Consider the following 24,312-nt stretch of genomic DNA (forward strand, 5'->3'; position numbering starts at 1 on the left):
GGTGGTTGGTAAATGAACCAATGGCAACATGAGGAAAAATATTTTTATGCAGCAAGTGTGTTATAACCTGCCTACTGACGATTGGCTGGGGACTAATGACTATCCCACAATCCTATGGGAGTATGAACTTCCCCAATGAGGGGGGCGGAGAAACTCCTACTATAAATAAGCTGGCCAGTCCAGGAACCAGGAGGAAGAAGAAGGTAGCAAGGGAAGTTACTGCTACTGTTATGTATATATCATTATAGTAAATAAACGTTATTATTTTGTATCCTTAAAACTCGTGCTGGATTCTTCGGGGCCCTTACAAAACTGGCGACGAAGGTAAAAGTGAATAGCTGTCTACACTGCTGAAGCCACCTCCCTGGATTTTTGTTGGATACAGGTTGGAAGTTGTTTTCTATTATACCATGCCTCTGTATGGACGTTTGGATGTTTTTGATGCTGCGCTGGAAAGCTGGAACCAGTACACACAACGGATGCATTACTATTTCTGGGCAAACAATATCACTGAAAACGAGCACCAGGTGGTCATATTGCTCACCGCCTGCGGGCCGCATACGTTTGGGGTGATTAGGAGCCTTACGTACCCAGCTGCGCCGGACACCAAAACGTTTGACGAACTTGTGAATATAGTGGGGCAACACTTTAACCCAACCCTGTCCACGATAGTCCAGCGTTACCGGTTTAATACCGCTGAGAGGACCCCTGGAGAATCCCTTGCCGATTTTTAATCCAGGCTACGTGGGATTGCGGAATACTGTGACTATGGTGAGACCTTGTCAGAAATGTTACGCGACCGTTTGGTTTGCGATATTAACAATGCGGCCACCCAGAGAAAGTTGTTAGCGGAGCCAACATTGACTTTTCAACAGGCAATACAAATAGTCTTGTCCCGAGAGAGTGCAGAGCGAGGAGTACAGGAGCTACAGGGAATGGAAGTGCATGCCTTGGGGCGCAACCCTTTCCGTCCAAAAACGTCCCCCCGCACTCCAGCGGTACCTTGGGCGAGGCAACGACCAGACCGACGCCAGTGGCCATCGGACATTCCTCCCCGAAGGGAGCCTTCTCCAGAGCCAATGGATGAGGAGCCATGTCCGTGTCAGACTTGTAGGCGCCGACCCCGTCGCAGACGGTGGTCCTGGGGACGCCAGAGGCGCCGTCGTTCCGACCGAAACTGGGACCAGCCCAGGGGCCATAACTGGGACCAGCCCAGAGGCCGTACCTTCCATGTGGATGAACCTGCGGCGACCACTCCTGAGGATGTGGAGACGGAGGACGACTGCCTGCAGCTGCATTGTGTGGCAGCTCCCCGTGTGGCCCCCATTAAGGTGACAGTACGGGTCAATGGCCACCCGCTGGAGATGGAGTTGGATACTGGCGCAGCGGTCTCCGTGATCGCCCAGAGGACATTCGATCGCATCAAGCAGGGTATACAGACCCTTACATTAACTGACTCACAGGCCAGGTTGGCCACCTACACGGGGGAACCACTGGACATTGCAGGAACTACAATGACCCCTGTTGTCTATGGACGCCAGGAGGGGCGTTTCCCACTTATCGTGGTGCGTGGCCATGGGCCCACCCTGTTGGGTCGGGACTGGTTGCGCCATTTGCGGTTGCAATGGCAGCACATCCTCCAAACAGTTTCTGGAGGGTTGACTGAGGTGCTAGGACGATACCCAGAGGTATTCCAGCCTGGTTTGGGGAAAATAAAAGGGGCCGTAGCCCGTATCCAAGTTGAACCAGGAGCCACGCCGCGCTATTTCCGGGCGCTCCCAGTGCCTTACGCTTTGCTCGAGAAGGTAGAAGGGGAGCTCACTCGTTTGGAGAGTTTGGGTATTATCAGGCTCGTCCGTTTTGCTGACTGGGCAGCACCAATTGTACCAGTAATGAAGCCAGATGCTACAGTTCGCTTGTGTGGCAACTTTAAACTTACAGTGAATACAGTTTCCCGACTCGACCGATACCCAATGCCTCGCATAGAGGATCTCTACGCGAAACTTGCAGGCGGACTCTCATTCACAAAATTAGATATGAGTCACGCCTACCTGCAGTTGGAGCTGGACCCTGCCTCCCGACCATATGTAACAATTAACACACACCGGGGCCTGTATGAATATACACGGTTGCCCTTTGGAGTATCCTCTGCCTGCGCAATTTTTCAACGTGTTATGGAGGGCATTTTGAGAGGTTTACCACGTGTGGCTGTCTACCTAGATGACGTGTTGATTACAGGGACGCCGGAGCAAGAGCATTTGGAAAATCTGGAGGCTGTCCTTAAACGCCTTTCAGAGGCTGGAGTCCGTTTACGTCACACAAAGTGCGTATTTCAGGCAAAAGAAGTAGTCTACCTAGGTTATCAGGTGGACCGCGAGGGTCTGCACCCCGTCGCAGAGAAGGTGCGTGCAATTCAACATGCCCCCACCCCGACTGACACTTCGCATCTTCGTTCTTTTCTCGGTCTCGTAAACTATTACGGGAAGTTCCTCCCCAATCTGGCAACGACGCTGGCCCCCTTACACCTGCTGCTAAAGAAAAATCACACCTGGGTTTGGGGTCAGCCGCAAGAAACCGCTTTCCGGCGGGTAAAGCAACAATTGTCGTTGTCTGGGTTACTAACCCACTATGACCCGGGAAAGCCTTTGCTCGTCACATGTGATGCATCCCCGTATGGTATTGGGGCTGTCCTGTCCCACAAGATGGAGAATGGGGCCGAGCGTCCGATAGCTTTCGCCTCCCGTACATTGACTGCAGCGGAGAAAAAGTACGCGCAGATAGAGAAGGAGGGCCTGGTAGTGGTTTTCGCGGTGAAACGCTTCCACCAGTATGTGTACGGCCGCCATTTCACTATCGTGACTGATCATAAGCCCCTGCTGGGACTCTTCAGAGAGGATAAGCCAATACCGCCCATTGCTTCTGCACGGATCCAGCGCTGGGCTTTGTTGCTTGCTGCATATGAGTATTCTCTGGAGCACAAACCAGGCACGCAGATAGCAAATGCCGACGCACTGAGCCGATTGCCTTTATCAACCGGCCCCATGTCGACCCCCACGACCGGTGAGGTGGTCGCATCCCTAAATTTTATGGACACCTTGCCTGTCACGGCATCACAGATCCGTGAGTGGACCCAGACGGAGCCAGTCCTGTCAAAGGTTCGGCACATAGTCCTGTATGGTGGGCAGCATAGACAGCTCGCAGGCGAGTTGCGGGCATTTTCCTCCAAGCTGTCAGAGTTCAGCATGGAAGACGGCATCCTCTTGTCGGGGACGCGTGTGATTGTCCCGGAAAAAGGCCAGGAGCTGATATTATCAGACTTGCACAATGGGCATCCGGGCGTGACCAAGATGAAAATGTTGGCCCGGAGTTATGTCTGGTGGCCAGGCCTCGACACCGACATTGAGAAGGTGGCCCAAAACTGCTCTATTTGCCAGGAGCATCAGAAGCTTCCGCCGGCCGCGCCCCTACATTACTGGGAATGGCCAGGGCGGCCTTGGGCACGCTTACATGCAGATTTCGCAGGCCCTTTTCAGGGATCCATGTTCCTTCTACTAATTGACGCCCAGTCCAAATGGCTGGAGGTGCATAAGATGCAGGGGACAACGTCCTGCGCAACAATTGAAAAGATGCGTTTATCATTTAGCACGCATGGCCTCCCCGAGGTGCTTGTCACGGATAATGGCACTCCATTCACAAGTGAGGAGTTTGCTAGGTTTACGAAGACGAACGGCATCCGCCATATCCGCACTGCCCCTTACCACCCGGCTTCAAATGGGTTGGCAGAGCGTGCAGTGCAAACATTCAAAAGAGGCCTAAAGAAGCAGTCTTCCGGATCAATGGACACGAGACTGGCTCGGTTTTTGTTTACGTACAGGACCACCCCCCATACAGTGACTGGGGTAGCTCCCGCAGAACACCTAATGGGCCGGAGACTTCGCACCCGCCTTAGTATGGTCTTCCCGGACATTGGCGCAAAAGTACGCCGCACACAAGAACGGCAGGGACCGGGATTGTCTCGGCATCGTCCGATTCGGCAGTTTGCGCCCGGTGACCCAGTATTCGTGCGGAATTTTGCTGGTGGTGCCCAATGGGTTCCTGGTGTAATCTTTCGCCAAACGGGCCCTATATCGTACCAAGTGCAAGCCCAGGGTCGTCTCCAGCGAAAACATGTAGACCACGTCCGGTCCAGAAGATCATCCCCGCAAAACATTTCCCCGCCCCCGGAGCTCAGTTCAACAGAGGCAAAGACCAGAAACAAGGGAAGGTAGTCCTCCAAATCTTCCACTGGTGCCTCACTCGAAGCCTGCGCAGGTCGTGACGGGACCGAATGGGGATAGAGACGCTGACATGACGGAGGCAGCAGACTCTGACTCCGAGATGGAGACACAGGATGAATCAGAGGGGGAATCCTCGGGTCCACAGGCCGTGGATGTACAACCGCGCCGTTCATCACGGAAGCGCTGGTCTCCGACTCGTTATACGCCGCCTGATCCAGCGCCGCGTGCAAATGCCGTCCGGTCTGCGGCCAAACGAGTTTGACGCCTTCCTTCGCCAGGGCCTACGGTGGATTCCTTGGACTTTGGGGGGGAGGGATGTTATAACCTGCCTACTGACGATTGGCTGGGGACTAATGACTATCCCACAATCCTATGGGAGTATGAACTTCCCCAATGAGGGGGGCGGAGAAACTCCTACTATAAATAAGCTGGCCAGTCCAGGAACCAGGAGGAAGGAGAAGGTAGCAAGGGAAGTTACTGCTACTGTTATGTATATATTGTTATAGTAAATAAACGTTATTATTTTGTATCCTTAAAACTCGTGCTGGATTCTTCGGGGCCCTTACAAAAAAGTGGTTATGGTAAGGAATGTATCGCTTGACAATGTGGTTGATTGAGGCACATACAAATGAAGATTTTACAAAAGGATTCTATTATCAACTGAAGAGAAAATATGTTGTTGCAAGGAAAGGGCTGAGACTGGGATTAAATGAGTGGCTCTTGTAGACAGCCATTATGGACATGATGGACCAAATGACATTTCCTTTCTGTCACCATTCTTTGATTCTAAGTGCCTGAATTCGTAAAATGCATTCATTCTTGACATATGAAGCTCTGCAACAGATATTAAAGATGAAAAGTCACCTCAACGGTTCCAATTCCTATTCTCCTCCCGCACTGAATGGTGCACTTGTGTCTGTTTCCATAGATAGTTATTTCTGGAACAGGTCGCTTGTTTGTTGTTAGAAGTTTATAGCTTGAGGGATGCCACTCTTGTTTATTTTGCAATTCAAAATTTGTAAAGTTATCTTTTTTCGTCTTGCCCTATGTTTCCAATTTAAGAAAGACACAGCATTTACTCTGCATAACCCTAACTTGTGTCTACCTTTTACATCAACTTTACAGAAGACTGTTTAACTGTATAAATGCACTGTGATGTTTCAAATCTTTGTTGGAAACTCATTCATCTACTAATACTGTCAAGACTTGGCCCTCTCAAGCGAGTTCTCTATCACTCAGGGATAATTAAGAGCTTTTGAATCTTGTGTCATGATGTGTATTGCATACGTGTTACAACATGAATGGGACATATTTTCCTAGTAACATCCTGGGCGTAGCAGTCCCCAATGCATTAGGGACAGGCAACTGGAGGAGAGGCACATAAGAGCCAAGAAGACTCCAGAGACCTTTAAAAAGATCATGTGGAATCTGGATGTGGAGGTCCCTCTGCCCCCTTTTGTGAGAGTTCCAACTTTTGCCAGAAGAGTAAAGGGGCAAGTTAATACAGACCCCATTTTGTCAGTTGCAAGGGCCTTAATCCACAGTGTAGGACCCAAAAGGAAAAACAGTAAGGGGAAATAAGGGATGGCAGTGCTGTCGTGATTTTATCTGTGGACTAGTAATCCAGAAACCCAGGGTAATACTCTGGGGACCTGGCTTCAAATCCTACCATGGTAGACGATGAAATTTTAATTCAATAAAATCTGGAATTAAAACGTCCAGTGCCGATTGTCGTATAAACTCATCCAGCTCACTAATGTCCTTTAGGGAAGGAAATCTGTCATCCTTATCTGGTCTGACCTACATGTGACTCCAGATCCACAACAATGTGCTTGATTCTTAAATATCTTCTGAACATGTGCAATTAGGGATCGGCAATAAATGCTAGACTAGCCAATGATGCCCATATCCCATGAATGAATTTTTAAAAAATATTGCTCTTGTATACTTCAAATTAGAACACCAGTAAAATAGGGAAATAAAAATTATGGTCCAAACTGGCAAAGCTTAGTGGGAAACTAGAGGATTGGGAAATCTTTAAATTCAACAGAAAGCCACAAAAAAGCCATAAAGAAAAGTAAGATACATTATGAGAGTACACTAGCTCAGAATATAAAAATAGATAGCAAACGTTTCTACAAATTATATAAAATGAAAAAGAGTGGCTAAGGTAAACATTGATCCTTTCGAGGATGAGAAGGGGGATTTAATAATGGGAAATGAGGAAATGGCCGAGGCATTGAATAGGTATTTTGTGTCGGTCTTCACAGTCGAAGACACAAATAACATGCCAATAATTGATGGCAGGTGAGGATCTAAATACGATCATTGTCACTAAGGAGGTAGTGTTGGGCAAGCTAATGGGGCTAAAGGTAGACAAGTCTACTGGCCCTGATGGAATGTATCCCAGGGTACTAAAAGGGATGGCAGGGGAAGTAGCAAATGCGCTTGTGATAATTTACCAAAATTCGCTGGTCTCTGGGGCAGTTCTGGCAGATTGGAAAACAGCAAATGTGATGCTAATGTTTCAAAAAGGAAGTAGACAAAAGATGAGGAAGGTTTACTTCTGTAGTGGGAAAATGCTTGAATCTATCATCAAGGGAGATATAGCGAGACATCTGGATAGAAATTGTCCCATTGGATGCAGCATGGGTTCATGAAAGGCAGGTCATGTTTAACTAATTTATTGGAATTTTTTGAGGACATTACGAATGCAGTGGATAATGGGGAACCTGTGGATGTGGTGTATCTAGATTTCCAGAAGGCGTTCAACAAGGTGCTGAACAAAAAGTTGTTGCATAAGATCAGGGTGCACGGTGTTACGGATAGTGCATTAGCATGGATAGAAGATTGGTTAACTAACAGAAAGCAAAGAGTGGGGATAAATGGGTGTGCCTCAGGGATCAGTTTTGGGACTGCAATTATTTAAATTTTACCTAGATGATTTGGAGTTGGGGACCAAGTGTAATGTGTCAACGTTCGCTGATGACATTAAGATGAGTGGTAGAGTAAAGTGTGTAGAGGACTGAAGGAGCTGGTGGTCCTCAGATGAGACCTCTTAAAACCTGATAGCTAGGACAGCACTAGAATAGCTCTACATAAGTTAGTTTCTTGAAGATTGGAACTAATCATAGAAAATATACCCAGTAATCATTATTCGCCATTAAACATGTATTCTTAGAACATAGCAATAACAAGCATTTAAACTCTTTCTAATAGTAGTGGCCGCAATGTATGATGAAATTTAAGCTAGCTAACTTGAAGAACAACAGATGGCCTGGGAACAGGATGGGGCTAAATCATGAGCTGATCACGCAGTCATCATGCTGCCTAAAGTAAAATTCATTGGTCAAGGTAAAATCGACAGCTACAAGGATTGGATCAAGTCCAACTGGGGTGGGTTACTGATTTTTGGAAATTGTGTTACTGTTGAACCTAAAGCAATGTAAAGCAGAGTGGTTTGGGTGTTTATCCAAATCACTCTCCCTTGTACGTTGACCACGCTTGGAAAATAAAGCTGTCTTAACCAGAGTTGCTGTCTCCGTGGGTCTTTGTCTTTAGCTGAGCCGTAACTAAGAGGGAAGATCCCCACAACGTAAAAGCCAGCTCAATACTCAGTCCCAGAAAACGTTACTACAAGGACACTGAAAGACTGCAGAGGGGATGTAGATATTTTAAGCGAGTGGGCAAAAGTCTGGCAGATGGAGTACAATGTGAGATCATCCATTTTGGTAGGAATAACAGCAAAATTGACTATTATTTAAATGGTAAAAAATTGCAGCATGCTGCTGTGCAGAGGGCCATGGGCAATCTTGTGCATGAATTGCGAAAAGTTGATTTTCAGGTGCAGCAGGTAATTAAGAAGGCAAATGGAATTTTGTTCTTCATTGCTTGAGGGATGGAGTTTAAAAATATGGATGTTATGTTGCAGCTGTATCGGGTGCTGCTGATGCCATACCTGGAGTACTGTGTACAGTTTTGTTCTCCTTACTTGAGAAAGGATGTACTTTACTGGCACTGGAGGGTGCAGTGGAGATTCACTAGGTTGATTCGAAGTTGAGAGGATTGGCTTATGAGGGGAAACTGAGCAGACTGGGACTACTATACTCATTGGAATTTAGAAGAATGAGGAAGGATCTGATAGAAGCATATAGAATTATGAAGGTAATAGTTAAGATAGATAAAGCAATGATAGATTTTTGACCAGTAAAGGAATTAAGTGTTATGGTGAGCGGGAGGGTAAGTGGAGCTGAGTCCACAAAGAATTCAGCCATGATCTTACTGAATGGCGGAGCAGGCTCGAGGGGCCAGGTGGCCTACCCCTGCTTCTAGTTCTTATGTTCTTATAACTGTTTTTTCCTTCTTGGAAGTCATGAACTTATGGAGTAGATGTACATGGTCTTGAAGGGTGGGTAATCCCTATAAAACTGTCATGATCTGAAGTTTTTTGAATGCTCCACTCTGTAAACAAAAGGTTGCAATGGTCAGTGAGTATTAAAAAAACCTCTTTTGGACTGCTTTGATTGACAAATCACCCTGGTGCAGGTTACGAAACGTATTAGCATCCGATGTGCATTTTCAAAGTGTTGTTTGTTGACATTTTCCCAAGGGTTATTATTATGTTGTTACAAATGCTTGAATGAGTTTCAAAATGTCCAATTGCCTCAGCAGGGGGCTCTGAGTTCACTGTTTGACAGTTTAAAGAGGCTATTAAAAGATTAGCTGCCTTTGATGTGGGGAATAGGGGTTTATTTACTTTTATAAAGTATTAACCACTTGAGAAGACTCTAAGATTTTGAATTAATTTTCTGAGAGTTCTATTTTTTTCCAAGGGATATGTGCATATGTAGGGGAGTTGGCATTGAGTAGGTATGAGGGGTCATGGGGTGGTTGGGGGTGTGAGGGTGAGCTGAGAGGACCTAACAGCTTCTGAAAAAGATGGGATGCAGTCCAAGAGAACTGAGGTATGCCTTCGAACCAGACTGCCTCAGCACTCGCCCATCTTGGTGAGCCCAATTCCATCCCACAACACTTTCACCCCACCCTACCCGCACCCACCTGACCAAAAACTCGAACCACCCTCCTTAGTAGTGACTTTGGTCGTGACAATCTAGCCCATAATGCCAGATTTCTGTCCCCTTCATGATTTCTCTCCATTTCTGGTAAACGGGGGCCTGATAATGGAAATTCCTGTTTGAAACGTGTGTAACTGGTATAATAGCACTGTTCTAACTCAGACATATTTTTGTTTGATTAATAACAAGCCAATGCTGCTTTACAGCAACAGCCATTTTGTAGCTGGCCACCTAACGTGGCTGAGTGCTGACCAAGGCAGCCAAATAGATGTGACCTGCCATAGAAAAGACTCCTTTATGAGTCTGGAGAGCAGTTGTGGCCTGTTTATTTTTAATTTGTTGTTCTCCCAATACTTAATTGTTCAAAAGTCTTGTGAAAATCTTTTTTGTTTGTTCACAGCACAGTTACTAACACCAGTGGGAATTCTACTATTAAAAGCGTTGGGAAGAAAAAAAACATCAAAGTGAACTTGGACCAGGTGGACAAATGATGCCCGTTCACGATCATTAGTTCAACAGCATTTGCAGATAAAGATGGCCAGAACTCAGTATAATTAGTGCACGTGGAGACTGCAATTCTCAAACTAAATTGTGACTGCAAACTCAAATGACGGATGTGTGTGCAGGCCTGACTAACTGTTATGCTGGAATGTTCTTCATAAGTACCCTAATTAAATCATGTTATGTTTTACTGCACAAAAGAGATGCCAGCAGGAACACCAGCCAGCAAAACCTGATTGGCCACACCAGGCAGAACATTGTCAAAATTACCTGACAACAGCTGTGGGTAAGTGCCTTCACAGATTCAAGAATACGCTAACTAGAAAGTTGCAACATCTGCCATAAGGATAACTTTGGCTACCATGTATCAGAATCAGTCAGCTGCAGCCTCAAGCCTGAAGAAAGCTTACTGCCCCTTCAGATTTGGGTGACACATCTTAATCCTGTTTGCCTGACTTGGTTTAAACTCACGAGTTCCAATGACTTTTGAGCTGTTCTAAAGTTCACAATTTTAAACGCCAGCTTACTGTCACCCCACCCATTTGGACAACCCCATTCATTTTCCCTTGTTGCTTTACATTTTTTAAAATTGCAATTTTTCACCCCTGTAAATAATTTCCAGTGCCCTGAGCTATGGGAGGGCCTACAAATAATGGTGAAAATGCATTTATTCAAGAGGTTTCAGTGCTGTTGGAACATTAACATTCAGGTGGGATTGACATTTTCGAAAATAGAGGAAAATCGGCCACAATCTTCTGCCTTGTTCTCAGAGACCTTGCACTTTGTGTTTTAAGGTTTCATTTTCTATTGATTTACTCTTTACTACAGTACAAACAGTTGCAGATTTTGTAGCTTTTACCAGAAGGAAATGCTTACCAGAACATTATAAATCAATGCATTTGACATTTTTAAATTAATTTTGCTATTTCAGATCCTGGTTGCTAATTTATAACATTAATTTCTAGCTGCAAATCCTTTTACTGATGAGGAAGGAGAAAATGTTAAGATAATACACAGTATTCAAATTCCTTTCATAGAGAAGAGGGGGGAAAGGTTAGCAAGATTGAATTGTTTTTTTCATGAGGAAGGGGAAAAATAAATTAAAAGGGTATCAAAACCTCAAAGGTTAACTTGTAAAGTTTTCTGTTACCCAAACAGGCAGCCTGATATTGTAATAGTGCCTTGCAAAATACTTTTGCATCATAGAAATCACACTGCCTAACTTGCACATGTCATTGTGTGTCATATTTGTCACAGCTATATACAAAACCTCCCTTTGCAAGATGATAATTTCACCCATTTCACCACAAGATATTTTAACTTAATTTTGATTTTTGCTAGTAGACTGATTTGATTGTGAAACAGGTTTTCCACCATAAAGTTCTCTCAGGTGAGACATGTAATTACTGGCACTTTACTGGTATGGTACTGTTCAATATTATTTCAATTAATTCCAGGTGAATCTTCATTTTGAATTTTGTTTATTGATTTATAAAACAAATTACATTTTCATTAATGTTCAATGATATCATAAAATGTATTAACTATTTGCCAGCTAAAATCACCAGTAGTAATTGCTGCTCTTTGACTCTATGCAGTCTGGTATAAAATGCTTAAGGACTGTAAGAATCCCATGAAAAATGGCAGCTAATATTATTTGTGTTAGTTATTATACCGTATTTTTGGGAAACAGTACCCCTACAAATGCTCATCGTCTATGTTGTGCATGAACAATTAGAGTTCTGTGGCTAACTAAGTAAGCTCCAGCAGTATCCCTATGGACACTTGAGGGTCATCTGGTCTGGAATGAGTCTGTGCAGGCAACCTGCCATTAACCCTTAGGCGCCCACGTTACACCGGTGTAAAATAGGCGCTGCGTCATGCAATTTTTAGCCTGTGCCACCTTAAGCTCGTATGTTCCGATAGCACCATTGTTTTTCTTTATTTCTAACACTTTGTGCACATACAATGGGCAAAACCGCACAATTCCGAGAGCTATTTTCATATTGGTACACGTATAAAGTATTTAACTATCATTTGCAATGGTGGCACATTATTACGCTATATGAATGTAATTGCTCTGTTGCTGGCTTTTAGAAATTCAATGTAATGTTCTCCTGTTGCGAGAGGGGGCTCCCTGCATGGCAAGCTGTTTCCAGATTTGCTCTTGTACTGCGTCCCTCCCCCTGAAAAGAACAAACTTTGTAATCCGTGCCAACACTTCATAGAGGAGAAGGAAAATTTTACGGATGTGAACTCATGCCTACCTATATAACTATATGGGAATCTGTCCTCCAATACATAAGCGGTCGACATGCAGGAAAAAAATGTTAGTGCTCCCGGTTCACCAACCTTTACTCACTGGTGCAGCCAGACAGACCAATTAAGGATTGAAACCAAGATGGTAATTGTAGCAACATTTACGTGCAAAGTGTAGTGAGTGTTCTTGAAAATGAAAAAAAAAGAGGTATTTAATGTAAAAGAAACTGAGCAGGTGGAAGCAGTGTCAGTCTACTAGCACAGCTTATAGGGTTAATGGCTGTTGTCGTTTGACTGGGGCGTGAGTCTATCACTGGCAGAAGCTTTAGAGCATCGCGCTTATAATGTCGCCTTGCGGTGATGGAGATGGCAGGGCGCTCCCACCCACGTTCACACCCTTGAACCTTTGAAACAGTTATCTGAAGAACACATTTGGCAAAGAAAACCACAGCGTCCACAAAACCCTTCAGTACAGCAACGGCTACTATTCCATTCCACCCCGCGTCCAAAATAAAGAGGAAAGAATTTCGGTGGTGCGTTTACGGGCATTTTACAGGAAAGCTTTGGAGACAGACCTACCTGTCAGTGGAGACAGTTGTTGAGGGGGTTGGGTGGTGGTGGGGGCATTTAATTGTTGCTCGGTTTCTGGGAAGCGGACCGAAAGGCAAGAACTGCAGTGTTGTGTTCCGATAACGTTGGGGTGAGGTATAAGAAAGTCAATGTTTACATTTAATGATCAAGACTGATGATGATGGGAATTTGCATTTAAAGGGAAACAACGATTAACACCCCAAGTGTGTGTGTGTCGAGGGAGAGGCGTGAAATGTAAGATGTCACCACGTTTTTTTTTTAAAAAAAGGACTTTCGTTTATTGCATTGTGTGCTCATTGACACTGTTTGAAATATTAGTCCAGTTGCCACCCTACCCAACCCCCAAGGGCGCGGGTAATTTATTTTTCTCTAAAAAAATTGGCGTTTGCGGAGATTGTTGATTGGGTTTTATTTTTGGAGGCGAGTGGGATCTGATAGCCTTGTTAGGTATGTTATAACATTCCGGCTGGGGACGAGGGAGGGGAGGGAGGACAGAGTTTTGCTGACTGCTCCCCACACACTGACGTCTGGCCGCTGTGGCCGGGGGAGAGGGAGGCTAGCCGCTCAAGCAGCCGGGTTACCTGCTTGCAGGAATCGCCCCTGTGTGTCTCCCCCTTTCGCCCACCCCATCCCAAACCTCCCTCCCACCCATCACTCTTCTTCTCCTCTATTAAGGTTCGCATCCCTCTCCCCCCCCCCCCCCCCATCTTGTTTTTTTTCTCTCTCTCTCTCCCCCCCCCCCCCCCCCCCTCAAATCCCGGGGGCGGATCCTCCTCCTCCAGCCACCCCCAACCCCCCGATTCATGCATGAGCGGAGGAAGGTTTGATTTCGACGATGGCGGGGCGTACTGCGGAGGCTGGGAGGGCGGCAAGGCTCACGGCCACGGCATCTGCACCGGCCCCAAGGGCCAGGGCGAGTACTCGGGCTCCTGGAACTACGGCTTCGAGGTGGTGGGCGCCTACACCTGGCCCAGCGGCAACGCCTACCAGGGCTACTGGTCGCAGGGCAAGCGGCACGGCCTGGGCTCGGAGACCAAGGGGCGCTGGGTGTACCGGGGCGAGTGGACTCACGGCTTCAAGGGCAGGTACGGGGTCCGGCAGAGCGTGGCCAGCGGGGCCAGGTACGAGGGCACCTGGAACAACGGCCTCCAGGACGGCTACGGCACCGAGAAATACGCCGATGAAGGTAAGAAGATCCCTCCCGGCTCCCATCATTTATTATCGTTACTAATAATAATAATAACAATCAGCACTGATAATCACTTCCAAACAAATCTTCTCCTGGCTCGTCAAACATCACATTTATATATGAACTGGGGTTTCCGAATGATCAACATTCGCGCGTTTGTAATATCCCGCCCCCCAAAAGAAGAATGAAGCATATTTTGAAATGTGTTTTGTTTTTTAAAAAAAATTCATTTGTTTAAACCGTGTGTTTTGTTCGGTTTTGTCCGTTTATTTTCAAATCGTTCGCCGGCCGCTTGTCACCGTTATTCATGATTTGCCCGGTTGTCATGGTAACTATCAACACGCACCGCGAGCACTGAACTGAATGTCAACTTTAAAAACAAAAAGAGTTGTTTCCCCCCCCCCCCCTTTATAACTGAACATGTCGGATAGGTCCGTGTGAGAGAGGAAAGGGTTTGTTATTCTGCTCAACTCCTCAACTGGAGCCGCGAAGTGGGCCAATCGATTGTGAAAAGGTGTGGTGGTGGGTGGTTTTTCCCACCCCCCAAAATAAAAGGTTGAAGCTTTCTTTTTTTGTCGAGGAAAGAGGAGCCGGCCGTTTGAAGGGGGAAGGGGAGGGGGCAGAATTCCTGTCGCTGCTGCACGTGTGTCCTCTCATCACTCAGAAAAGGTTTTTGCAAATGATGTTCCTTTGGGGTGGGGGTGTTTGTGTGTGCAGGGGGTGGGGTGTTGTGCTAAATCAAAGACTCCTTGGGGGTCAAGATCGTTTCAGGAAATCAAACCCGGTGTCGGTGGTGGGGACTTCAGAACCAAGTCTGCCCTCCCCGCAGCAAACTTGGCAATCCAATGCCTCACACAGAGAACCTAGGGGAGTTAAAGGGGTGGGGGGGGGGGGGGGGGGGGGGTGGTAGGTACTGGACTCGGAGCTGAAATTCTTCAGATTGCACTGCGAGCCCATGCATTAATGTTAGGGTAGTGCTAGCATGACAGTTGGGGTGGGGTGAGCTCTGGTAAACTACATTTGCCTCTGGCGAAACTGTATCCCTGCACCTAACAAGCCCTTCTTGACTTTGCAATTTCTACTTAAGGTTCATCGACATGAGCAAGTGGGAGGTGTCCTGACAAAGGGATGACCTGTGTGCAACACCTTTGGAATTGGGGAGCCTATACAGTTGGGTGTTGATTTCTCAATAATGTAATTTAGACATCTTGTTGATGAGGAATATCAGACTAGGTAAAGTGTCCATTTTAAAGAGATTTTTTTGTTTTCCTGTTTTTTTCCCCAAGCAACATTTAGTTACAACATAAAAATAGGCCATTCTGCTAATCAATTTGCTAGTTTTAACTTCCATGACAGCAAATATTTCTGATCACATTTACCCATCTTATTCTGATCTCCCTTCAGCCACCTGTTCTTCATCCAACAATTCAGCCCAATCTTGGACCTTCACGTAATTTCTGCCTCAACCACTTAACACAGCCATGAATTCCACAGCTTTGAAGCTCTTAATGTACAGATGTTTCTCATGTGCTCCATTCTACATCCCTTGTATTTAATCTTGTATGCATAGCCCCTCATTCTTTTTTAAAAATTTAGAGTACCCAATTATATATTTTTCCAATTAAGGGGCAATTTAGCGTGGCCAATCCACCTAACCTGCACATCTTTTGGGTTGTGGGGGTGAAACCCACGCAGACATGGGGAGAATGTTCAAACTCCACACGGACAGTGACCAAGGGCCGGGATTCGAACCCTGGGCCTCGGCGCCGCAGTCTCAGTACTATCCACTGCGCCACATGCCGTCCTATGGCCCCTCATTCTTGACAACTACTGAAAACTACTGTCCTATTATACTCTATCTCAAACTTTCATTATCTGAAATAATTTTATGATATGACCCCATATCTGTGTTATTCTAATGAAAAATACACAATTTTTCAGGTTGTATTTTATCTTCCTCATAACCAGACATCATCCTAACAAATCTGCATTATATATTCCATCCCTAAAGCCTTAATATATTTTCTTTAGTGTGGAGCACAGGGCTGCACACAGAACTCAAATTCTTATTATGGCTTTACATAGGTTTATCATTACCTCTTGGCCTTAATATTATCTCTCTACCTCATGATAAAACTTAGAAGTTCATTCTCTTTTTTTAAACAACCTTATCAACCCGAGACAAAGCTTATATTCTGTGAAACTGCACTCCAGAGTCCCCCTGCTTGTCCAAAGCACCAAACCCACTTGCCTTGAAAGGATAATTACTGCGATGTATTTTACCAAAATAAATCACATCACACTTACTGATATTGAATTCCACCTCTTCTCTTTTAGCCTATTCCTCCCCTTGTATAAATATTCATTTGCTGTTTCCTTTGTTTTTGAAAGACTTAACTAAACCTCCTATTTTGGTATTATCTGCAAATTTCAGTTCTCTCTTGGCCTCTATCCAAAACATTGGTATACAGAGTGAACAGAATTGGCCAAAAACTGAATCTTTTGAGATTGGACTACTCACTTCCAAATATTCTGAAAACAAGCCGCAACTACTAGTCTAATTTCTCCCTTCCTATTCTTTAATCCAGTTTGCTAATCTCCCATCAATTCCACCCCCCCCCTCCCCAACCTGTTCCAGTAATCTCCCATACGGTACCTTTGTTAAAGACTTTTATGAAGTCTGTATATACCATACACAACCATTCCTTAAGATAAGTGGGTTGTAAATACCAAGCTTGATTTTCCTTTATAAAAATGGGCACTAAATCAGCCAACTTAATCTTGAATCTCAAATCCCGAAATTGTCTCTTCTTCCCCACATCTGGGATGCACGTATTGAATTACAGTTTCCTATTCGAAAAAAGTACACCTTTTCTTAAAACTTATCAAAAAGTTTAGTTAACAATATGATCATAGAAGGGGAGAAACAATTCAGCAGCTCCTATGAATCACAATCAGCTGAATCTTACATTTTTCTTGGCCCAATAATTATCAACCCTACAGGAAGATGTGCGAGGCAAGGTTTTACACAGAGGATAGTGGGTGCCTGGAGCTCGCTGCCGGAGGAACTGGTGGAAGCAGGGACGATAGTGACGTTTAAGGGGCATCTTGACAAATACATGAATAGGATGGGAATAGAGGGATACGGATCCCGGAAGTGTAGAAGATTTTAGTTTAGACGGGCAGCATGGTCGGCGCAGGCTCGGAGGGCCGAAGGGCCTGTTCTTGTGCTGTACTTTTCTTTGTTCTTTGTTCTACTCCAGCGACAGCGGGCTACCTGTCCGCCAAGTCTGCAGTCAGCTGTTTATACTGTAACAAGAGATGTTTCCTCTTGCATCTCAGCCTCCATTTAACCTGATCTCCAGGGCTTCACTTTTGTAAACTGTAATGTATTTAAACTTAGTTTTTGAATTGCAAATGTAATTTTTCAGGTAATCTGAATTTTATTCAAAGACAGAATCTTCATACATAACTTGATATTGATAATTATCTTTAATTGGACTGTTGTTACAGTTGATTACTCTAATTAGAACATGATTTGTTTGGTCAAATTATCCGTAATGTTTTAGAAGTTGAGTAGGCAGCCTTTAGGTTAATGTACAGCCAGTGATTAATGAACAACCAGTATTATTGAACAACTGTCATCAGTTCTCAGAATGATTCAAATCTGCAAAGTGATGTGTTGTTGGTCTCAAATTGAAATAACATTGTAACTATTGCAATTTGATTTTCTTTGACCAAATTATTAAGAGTCAACATGATCAAAAGTAACACTTCAGATAAAAATGTGTCAGATGAGTTCTTGGCCACAATTCGCTTTTACATTTTATAGCTAGCATCAGGGAAATAACAAATACAGAGATTTATAAAATCCATTATACAGTTGTTAATCTCAATCAGAATTAAAATATCTAGTGGTTAAGTTCGCCTTGAGGGGGTCGGCAGATGGGTTCACCAGAGGTGCAATTTGTTTATTGATTTCTTGAATGAGTTTGAGGGGTCAGCAAGGGTGGGTTGTGAGGGGGTTAACAAGGAGAAGGTGGGATGTGAGGAGGGGTTACATTAGGGGAGCAGGGGGTAATGGGTATTGGTTGTTTATTAAATTGTTTGGTTCTTCTGATTCTGTTTGTATATATGAAAATGCCTTGAATAAAAATATATTTAAAAAAAAAATTAAAATAGTGAGCACAGATCTTGGTTGTTAAACCAATTGATAGAAAGATTTCTATTTCTTCCTTTAATAAAATAATCACAGAGCTATAAATAATTGCACATAAATGCACATTAAATTTGATTCTGTAAATACATTTTAAAATATGTTCTAATTAAAAATGTCTCCCATTATATATTGTTAGTTATGAAAACATAAACATTAGGCCTTTCACATGCCAAATTATTGTGGCAGTTAATGCAATATGTCTAAATTAATAAAATATTACAATTTAGACAGACCTTTAACATTTTGTGTACTATGTGCACTAAACAGTGATGCTGCCAGAGGGGTTGGCTAGTTTCCATAGTTACAAAGCAACCCATATTGCATCAACTCTGGGCTGAAATATAAAACAGCAGGATGTACAATGGGTATTGCAAGGATCCTCTGCTTAATCCCTGTCTGTACTTGTTTTCCCTTTTAATTTCTGTTCTTGTACTATTTCATTTTGTTGTGCATGAACAATTAATGGGACCAATAGTGCTTTTAATTTTAAAAGGAAACTCTGACAGGATGTGCTGTTTGGTCTAACATCAGTGATTACAGCTCTTGATGGACTTGGCTAGTGACCAATGAGCTGTTTTAAAATTGTCTGGCCTTAGCTGATGCTCAATGCTGATTGGTGCAGGCCATTCTGGAATATTCTGGAGGGAAAGGAGGGTTTCATCTTTTAGTTTCATTTTGATCAGATGCTGGAGGGTCACAGCTCTGATTTCTCTCTCTCACCTGATAGATTCTATCTAAAGATCCAAAGTAAAGGCCTCTCTCTCTCGCTGCACAGCCAGATTGAATTGCAGGAAAATCCAGTTCAACAGTAGCTGAAGGCAGGGTCACTTATTTAAAAAATCTTGTGTGGCAGCTCTGTTCTTAGCCCTGTTGGGTTGGAAACAAGTAAGAATGGAAACAAGTAAGAATTAAACAAGCTGGAGGCGGATCTTCTGAGTGAAGGCCCAGGTTAATACAAATTAAAGTGACTCCCCAGAGGGAATCCTACAGCCTGGGAGTTCTCACTGGATGTTCCTGCCAAAAGATCCTCATTAGCAATCCAACCAAGTGGTTTCAATCATTGGGAGGACAGCCTGCTTCTGCAACCACGTCAACATCTGAAGCAAGGACATTCATCTTCCATTTTATATTAATTCTCTTATTATTTTTACTCCTCGGCTTCCCTGTGTGTGTCTCTGTTGTGTGTGTTTGGGTAGAGGGTGAGACAGTAAAAGGGGGGAGTAGTAGATTAACTGGCCATTATTCTATTATAACTATTGCATGTTTTAACTCTATTTTATTGTCATAAATATACAGTTGTTGTGTTTCATTTACAAATCTGGTGCCTGCAAGTCATTGAAGCAGTCAAGTGCCAAGTTCTCAGAAATTGTACAGGAATTATTGGTTAATTTACTTGTGTTGGTACACTGGTGTCTGTAGGGCTGGAATTGTGCGCTATCCCAGGGCATTGTAATGTACATTGGCGGCTAGTCCTGAATCAGGGACATCTTCTGCTGGGTATTTGAGCTGGAGAGAGTCCGGTTGCAGTTAGAGCATGCAAGGGAATTCAAATGAATAGAAATAGTAATGCAGCAAAAACAGAGAAATATAAATGCAAATAAAACAGAGAAGTGGAAATGCAGCAGAAACAAACAGAAATGGAGATGGGAAAGAGAATGAGGACAGGAGCCAAAAAGGAGAGAGGCTTCCAGATTAGTGTGCTGTAAATAGGTGGGAAGTTGCCAGAACATAGAGGGGAGGTTAGTCCTATAACAGAACCCAGTGGTGATATGTTTAAATTTATACAGGCTCTCCAAAATTCAAAGAGAAGGAGGAAGAAACATTTTTAATGGCTTTTGAGAAAATAGGAACCCAAATGGAGTGGCCAAAAGCAAAGTGGACATTATCCCAGCAGAGTAGGATATTCTGCAGGAATAGGAATTTTATGCTGCCTTGTCAGAGCAGGAGTCTAAGGATTATGAGACGTTAAAAAAGGCTATTCTAGATGCATATCAATTGGCTCCCGAAGCAGTTGGCAAAACACTTGAAATTTGAGGAGACAGCTGGGACACACTTATGCAGAATTTGAAAGAGTTAAGCAAAACAATTTATTGGGAGTTGAAACTACTACTTAAGATGTACTGAGAGGTAATTCTCTTAGAAGAGTTTAAGAATTCCCTACCTTCTATAATAAGAACCCATGTTGAAGACCAGAAGGTGTAAACTACTAGACAAGCAGCAATTGTGGCTGACGATTATGAGTTAGTCCATAAATTTAAACTTCTGTTCCATCATCCCCATAATTTTGAAAAGGATAAAAAGTGGGCGAGTGAGAGGACGGCAGGTAGTCAAGGTAGAGAATGGATAGCTTGGAAAGCTCCAAAATCTCCTTCTCAGACCAGGAAGGAAGGTACTTTGGGTGGAGGTAAGACTTGGAAGCCTAGGTGTTACCATTGTAACAAGGTGGGACACATTCGGTCAGTATGTTGGAAGATGCAAGTAAAGCCCAAGGGACTTGTGGGGTTCTGAAAAGGGAACAAAAATGGAAAATACTGTAGCATTAACTGGATTTAGGAGACCTGAGGTAAACATTGCTGTGGGAGCAGATGTGAGGAATGAGGTCGATGAGAGATATGCCAGATTTGTGACTAAGGGAGAAGGTTGCCCCATTTTTCTCAGCTGATGTAGCCAAACCCATAACTATTTTACGGGACATAGATGCTACTCAGACTCTTGTTTTGGAGAAGGATTTGGTTTTCCCTACAGAGAGCTCAGTGAACGCTGAGATATTCGTGAATGGGATAGGTGGATGTTGCACCCCTGTTCCATTATACAAAGTGCAATTGCAGTGTGATTTGGTGTCAGGTCCAGAAGTTGTTGGAGTGGTTAAGGAATTCCCAGTGAAAGGAGTGAACTTAATGTTGCGAATGATTTAGCGGAGTGAAGGTTGTAGCTTCACCCATGATTGCAGAGAGTTCATCAGAAGCACTGCAGCTAGCACATGAAATCCACCAGTAGGGCATGTGAGAGTTAGGAAAGCTCATTGGTCAGTGAATGACCCGAGGAAGGAGCTGTTGACAGCTGTTGATCATATATCAAATGACAGTGGTAGCGAACTCGATCCTGAGCATTTTCAGACTGAAGGTGATCATAAGGATGAAGAGTCAGACAAGGGTCTTGACTTCGATTTCGGTTCTCATTATGAGGTTATGGTAAAAGTTGTTACAAGAGTGTTGGCATGGAGGAAGAGTCACGTGAGAGTCTTGATTTTGATTTTCGGTGTGATTACGAAGTGATGATAAACAGTTGTTACCGAATACACCCGTCACTAATTGATCATGAACAATTGGCAGGCAATTCACTCGAAGTTAGTAAAGGAGATAGAAAATCAGAAGAAGAAAATGAATTGGACTTTACTAAACATAACTGGTTATAGTACAACCCCTTGCAGCAAACCCATTGCCATTCCCTTCAAGTGAAATAATTTCTCAGAGCAGGCTTGCTTTGAAGGAAAGGATACCTGATAACACGGCATCAGTTATTCAGGAGGAGGATCGTGGGGACTGTGAAGTGATACCAAATGAGTGACTGATTAATCCATATCTTTTTGAAGGTCTACAGTGCCTCTTCAAGGTAACAGAAGTGAATAGCAAAGGAAGTGAAGTAATTGACAATCAATCCCTTTCGAGAGTTAAGGGGAAGGTAGATAGAAAACCCTGTAGTGGTTCTGCAACTCCAGATATTAGCAAAAACCAAAAAGTTCATAGACCCAATAATGTACCATCCTCTGACTCTGAAAATAGAGAAGCAAAATTGGAAAGCACAAATCATGTCATTCCGTATTACTAATTGGAGATAAAGGCTGGAATTACAGAAACCATGAGGAGGATGTAAAAATTATCACATTAGAACTAGTATCTATGAAGTCAACCAACACTGAGAGGATTGAACCCTCAGTTGCACTTGTTGCTGAAGGTAGCCATGTGAAATACAAGGGAGAAGGTAAAGCTGGAAGGGCGGTAAAGAATCTATTGGTTAAAAATGAATCCAATACGCCTCTCAGCCTTGACAATCCTACTTGTAGCTTAGTTGTAGGAGATCCTCAAAATTTGGTTGAAAATTCATTGGACAATCAGGAAAGGCTGACGGTATCACATGACAGACTGAAAGAGCCAGATATAGTCCAGGTACTGAAAAAGCATAGACGAAGTTGAGGGAAACACCAGGGGCCCTTCAGTTAACTACCCATGTTGTGGATCTCAGAAACCTTGAACCGCTGAAGCCATACCCATCTAGATTAAAACCACAGAGACTGGTTCAGTTAGAGACTGAAGAACAATGCATGTTGGACCTGCTGCAGAAACAAGCAAAACAGCTGCGGTCCACGGAACACCCAGGGAAGTTTGGGAAATTGACAGCCATGTTGGAGGACGCCCCGGATCTTCCCAAAGCAGTATCCACTTGCATTTATAGAGACATTTCAAATACGAAACACAAGATTATTCTGTGAGAGTTTGTTATTGCAACAGCTTGATGTTAAACCTGTACATTTTCCTGGAAAAGATAATGGGTGGGATTCTCCGTCCCCCCGCCAGCCTCATTTTCTGGAGCGGCGCACCCCTGTCGGCAGCGGGATTCTCCATTCCCACAGCCGGCCAATTGGGTTTCCCATTGTGGGCCACCCTGTGCCATCGGGAAATGCGCGGGCATGGGTGCGCTGCCAGCGGGACGGAGGATCCCGCCGACAGAGAATCTCGTTGCATGTTTGTAAATACTTTCTCATGCGTTTAAAAGCTGACTCTTTACTAATGTAGAAGCAAGGAAAGTGGACTTGTATAATGGGGCTGGGTTAGATAGGTATGTGTGGGTGTTGCATACCTCAAAATGAAATGTCCATGCCCAGAAGTTTCATTCTATTGCAGGGGGGGGGGGGGGGGGGGGGTAGTGGAGGTAGGTACATAAGGATCCTCTGGTTAATCCCTACCAGCCCCTTGTTTTCCCTTTTGATTTATTTGAAATGAAATGAAATGAAAATCGCTTATTGTCACAAGTAAGCTTCAAATGAAGTTACTGTGAAAAGCCCCTAGTCGCCACATTCCGGCGGTTGTTCGGGGAGGCTGGAATGGGAATTGAGCCGTTCTGCTGGCCTGCCTTTGTCTGCTTTAAAAGCCAGCTCTTTAGCCCTGTGCTAAACTACTATTTACATTTTTTGTACATGAACAATTAATGAAACCTATTCCGTTAATATGAACTGCACCTTTAGTTTTAAAAGGAAACTCCAGCAGGATGTGCTGATTAGCCTGACATCAGTGATGACACCTCTTGATGGTCTTGGCCGGCACCAATGAGCTGCTTTAAAATTGATTTAAAATCGAGGGTCACAGCTCTGATTTCTCTCTCTCACCTGATGGATTCTGTTTAAAGATCCAAAGTAAAGACCTCTCTCTCTGCCCAGCCAGGTTGAACGGATTCCTTTGGTACCCGAGGCATTGGGTTCTACCCCCATCGCCTCGGAGACCTTGGGTGAGTGCCATTCAGTACTGGTCTTCACAAATGGGGACAGATGGAAAGGCACTTGTGGGGGTCTCCCATTGGTTTGGCGGCCCTAGATTCATGTCCTTCGGACAGGGTGGTGTACCCTGGCACTGCTGGTGCCAGTCTGGCACTGCCAAGGTGCCAGCCTAGCACTGCCAAGCTGGCATATTTTTGCACGGTTGTGATCGGGCTGAGGCTGCCCTGCATGAGTGTTGGTGGTGGCGCGGGGTGGGGGGGCTGGGTGGCTGGACATTCTCCCATAGTGTGTTGTGGGTGGGTGGGGTTGCTTTGGGGCTCCAGAGATCGGGACGTTATTTAAAAATGGTGTCCCAATCTCTTGCTACGCTGAGGACTTTCGGCAAGCGGAGCTTCTCAGTGCACAAAATGGGACTATGTGCAGCCTTGGTCACGCGTTCCCCGCTGAGGCCCCCTATCTAACCCTCTGCCATTTTATAGCGTTGTGTTTCTTGGCAATGCGAGCAGCGGGAATCACGTAGCTAAAAACACTCACTATGGAACTTTGTTCCCATTTAGTTAAATCCTGCCCTATACCTTCATTTTCATTTTACGAAAGTGTTAAAAATCTGCATTCTGAAATTTCACAACTTCAGCTGAAAACCACAATGAATAATGTATCAACTAAATTGGGGCATTTCAGTGACTGGGGTACTGTTTCAAGATGTTGCG

At 44.4% G+C, this 24,312-nt stretch overlaps 1 protein-coding gene across 3 annotated transcripts in view; it reads left to right on the forward strand.

The window, feature by feature from the left end:
* Positions 1–24,312, forward strand: part of jph2 (junctophilin 2) — a 184,962-nt gene that overhangs the window by 26,315 nt on the left and 134,335 nt on the right. Inside the window, exon 2 of one of the 3 annotated variants that reach the window (XM_072514811.1) lies at positions 9,753–10,139. In XM_072514811.1, coding sequence (XP_072370912.1) covers positions 10,031–10,139 — 109 coding nt within the window. In that variant the 5' untranslated portion in view covers positions 9,753–10,030. Of the gene's footprint in view, positions 1–9,752; positions 10,140–11,168; positions 11,244–13,458; positions 13,890–24,312 lie in introns of those variants that run through there. The other 2 variants (XM_072514812.1, XM_072514810.1) reach the window with 2 other exon arrangements.

Source organism: Scyliorhinus torazame, chromosome 8 (assembly GCF_047496885.1).
Source record: "Scyliorhinus torazame isolate Kashiwa2021f chromosome 8, sScyTor2.1, whole genome shotgun sequence".
Classification (NCBI taxonomy): Eukaryota; Metazoa; Chordata; class Chondrichthyes; order Carcharhiniformes; family Scyliorhinidae; genus Scyliorhinus; species Scyliorhinus torazame.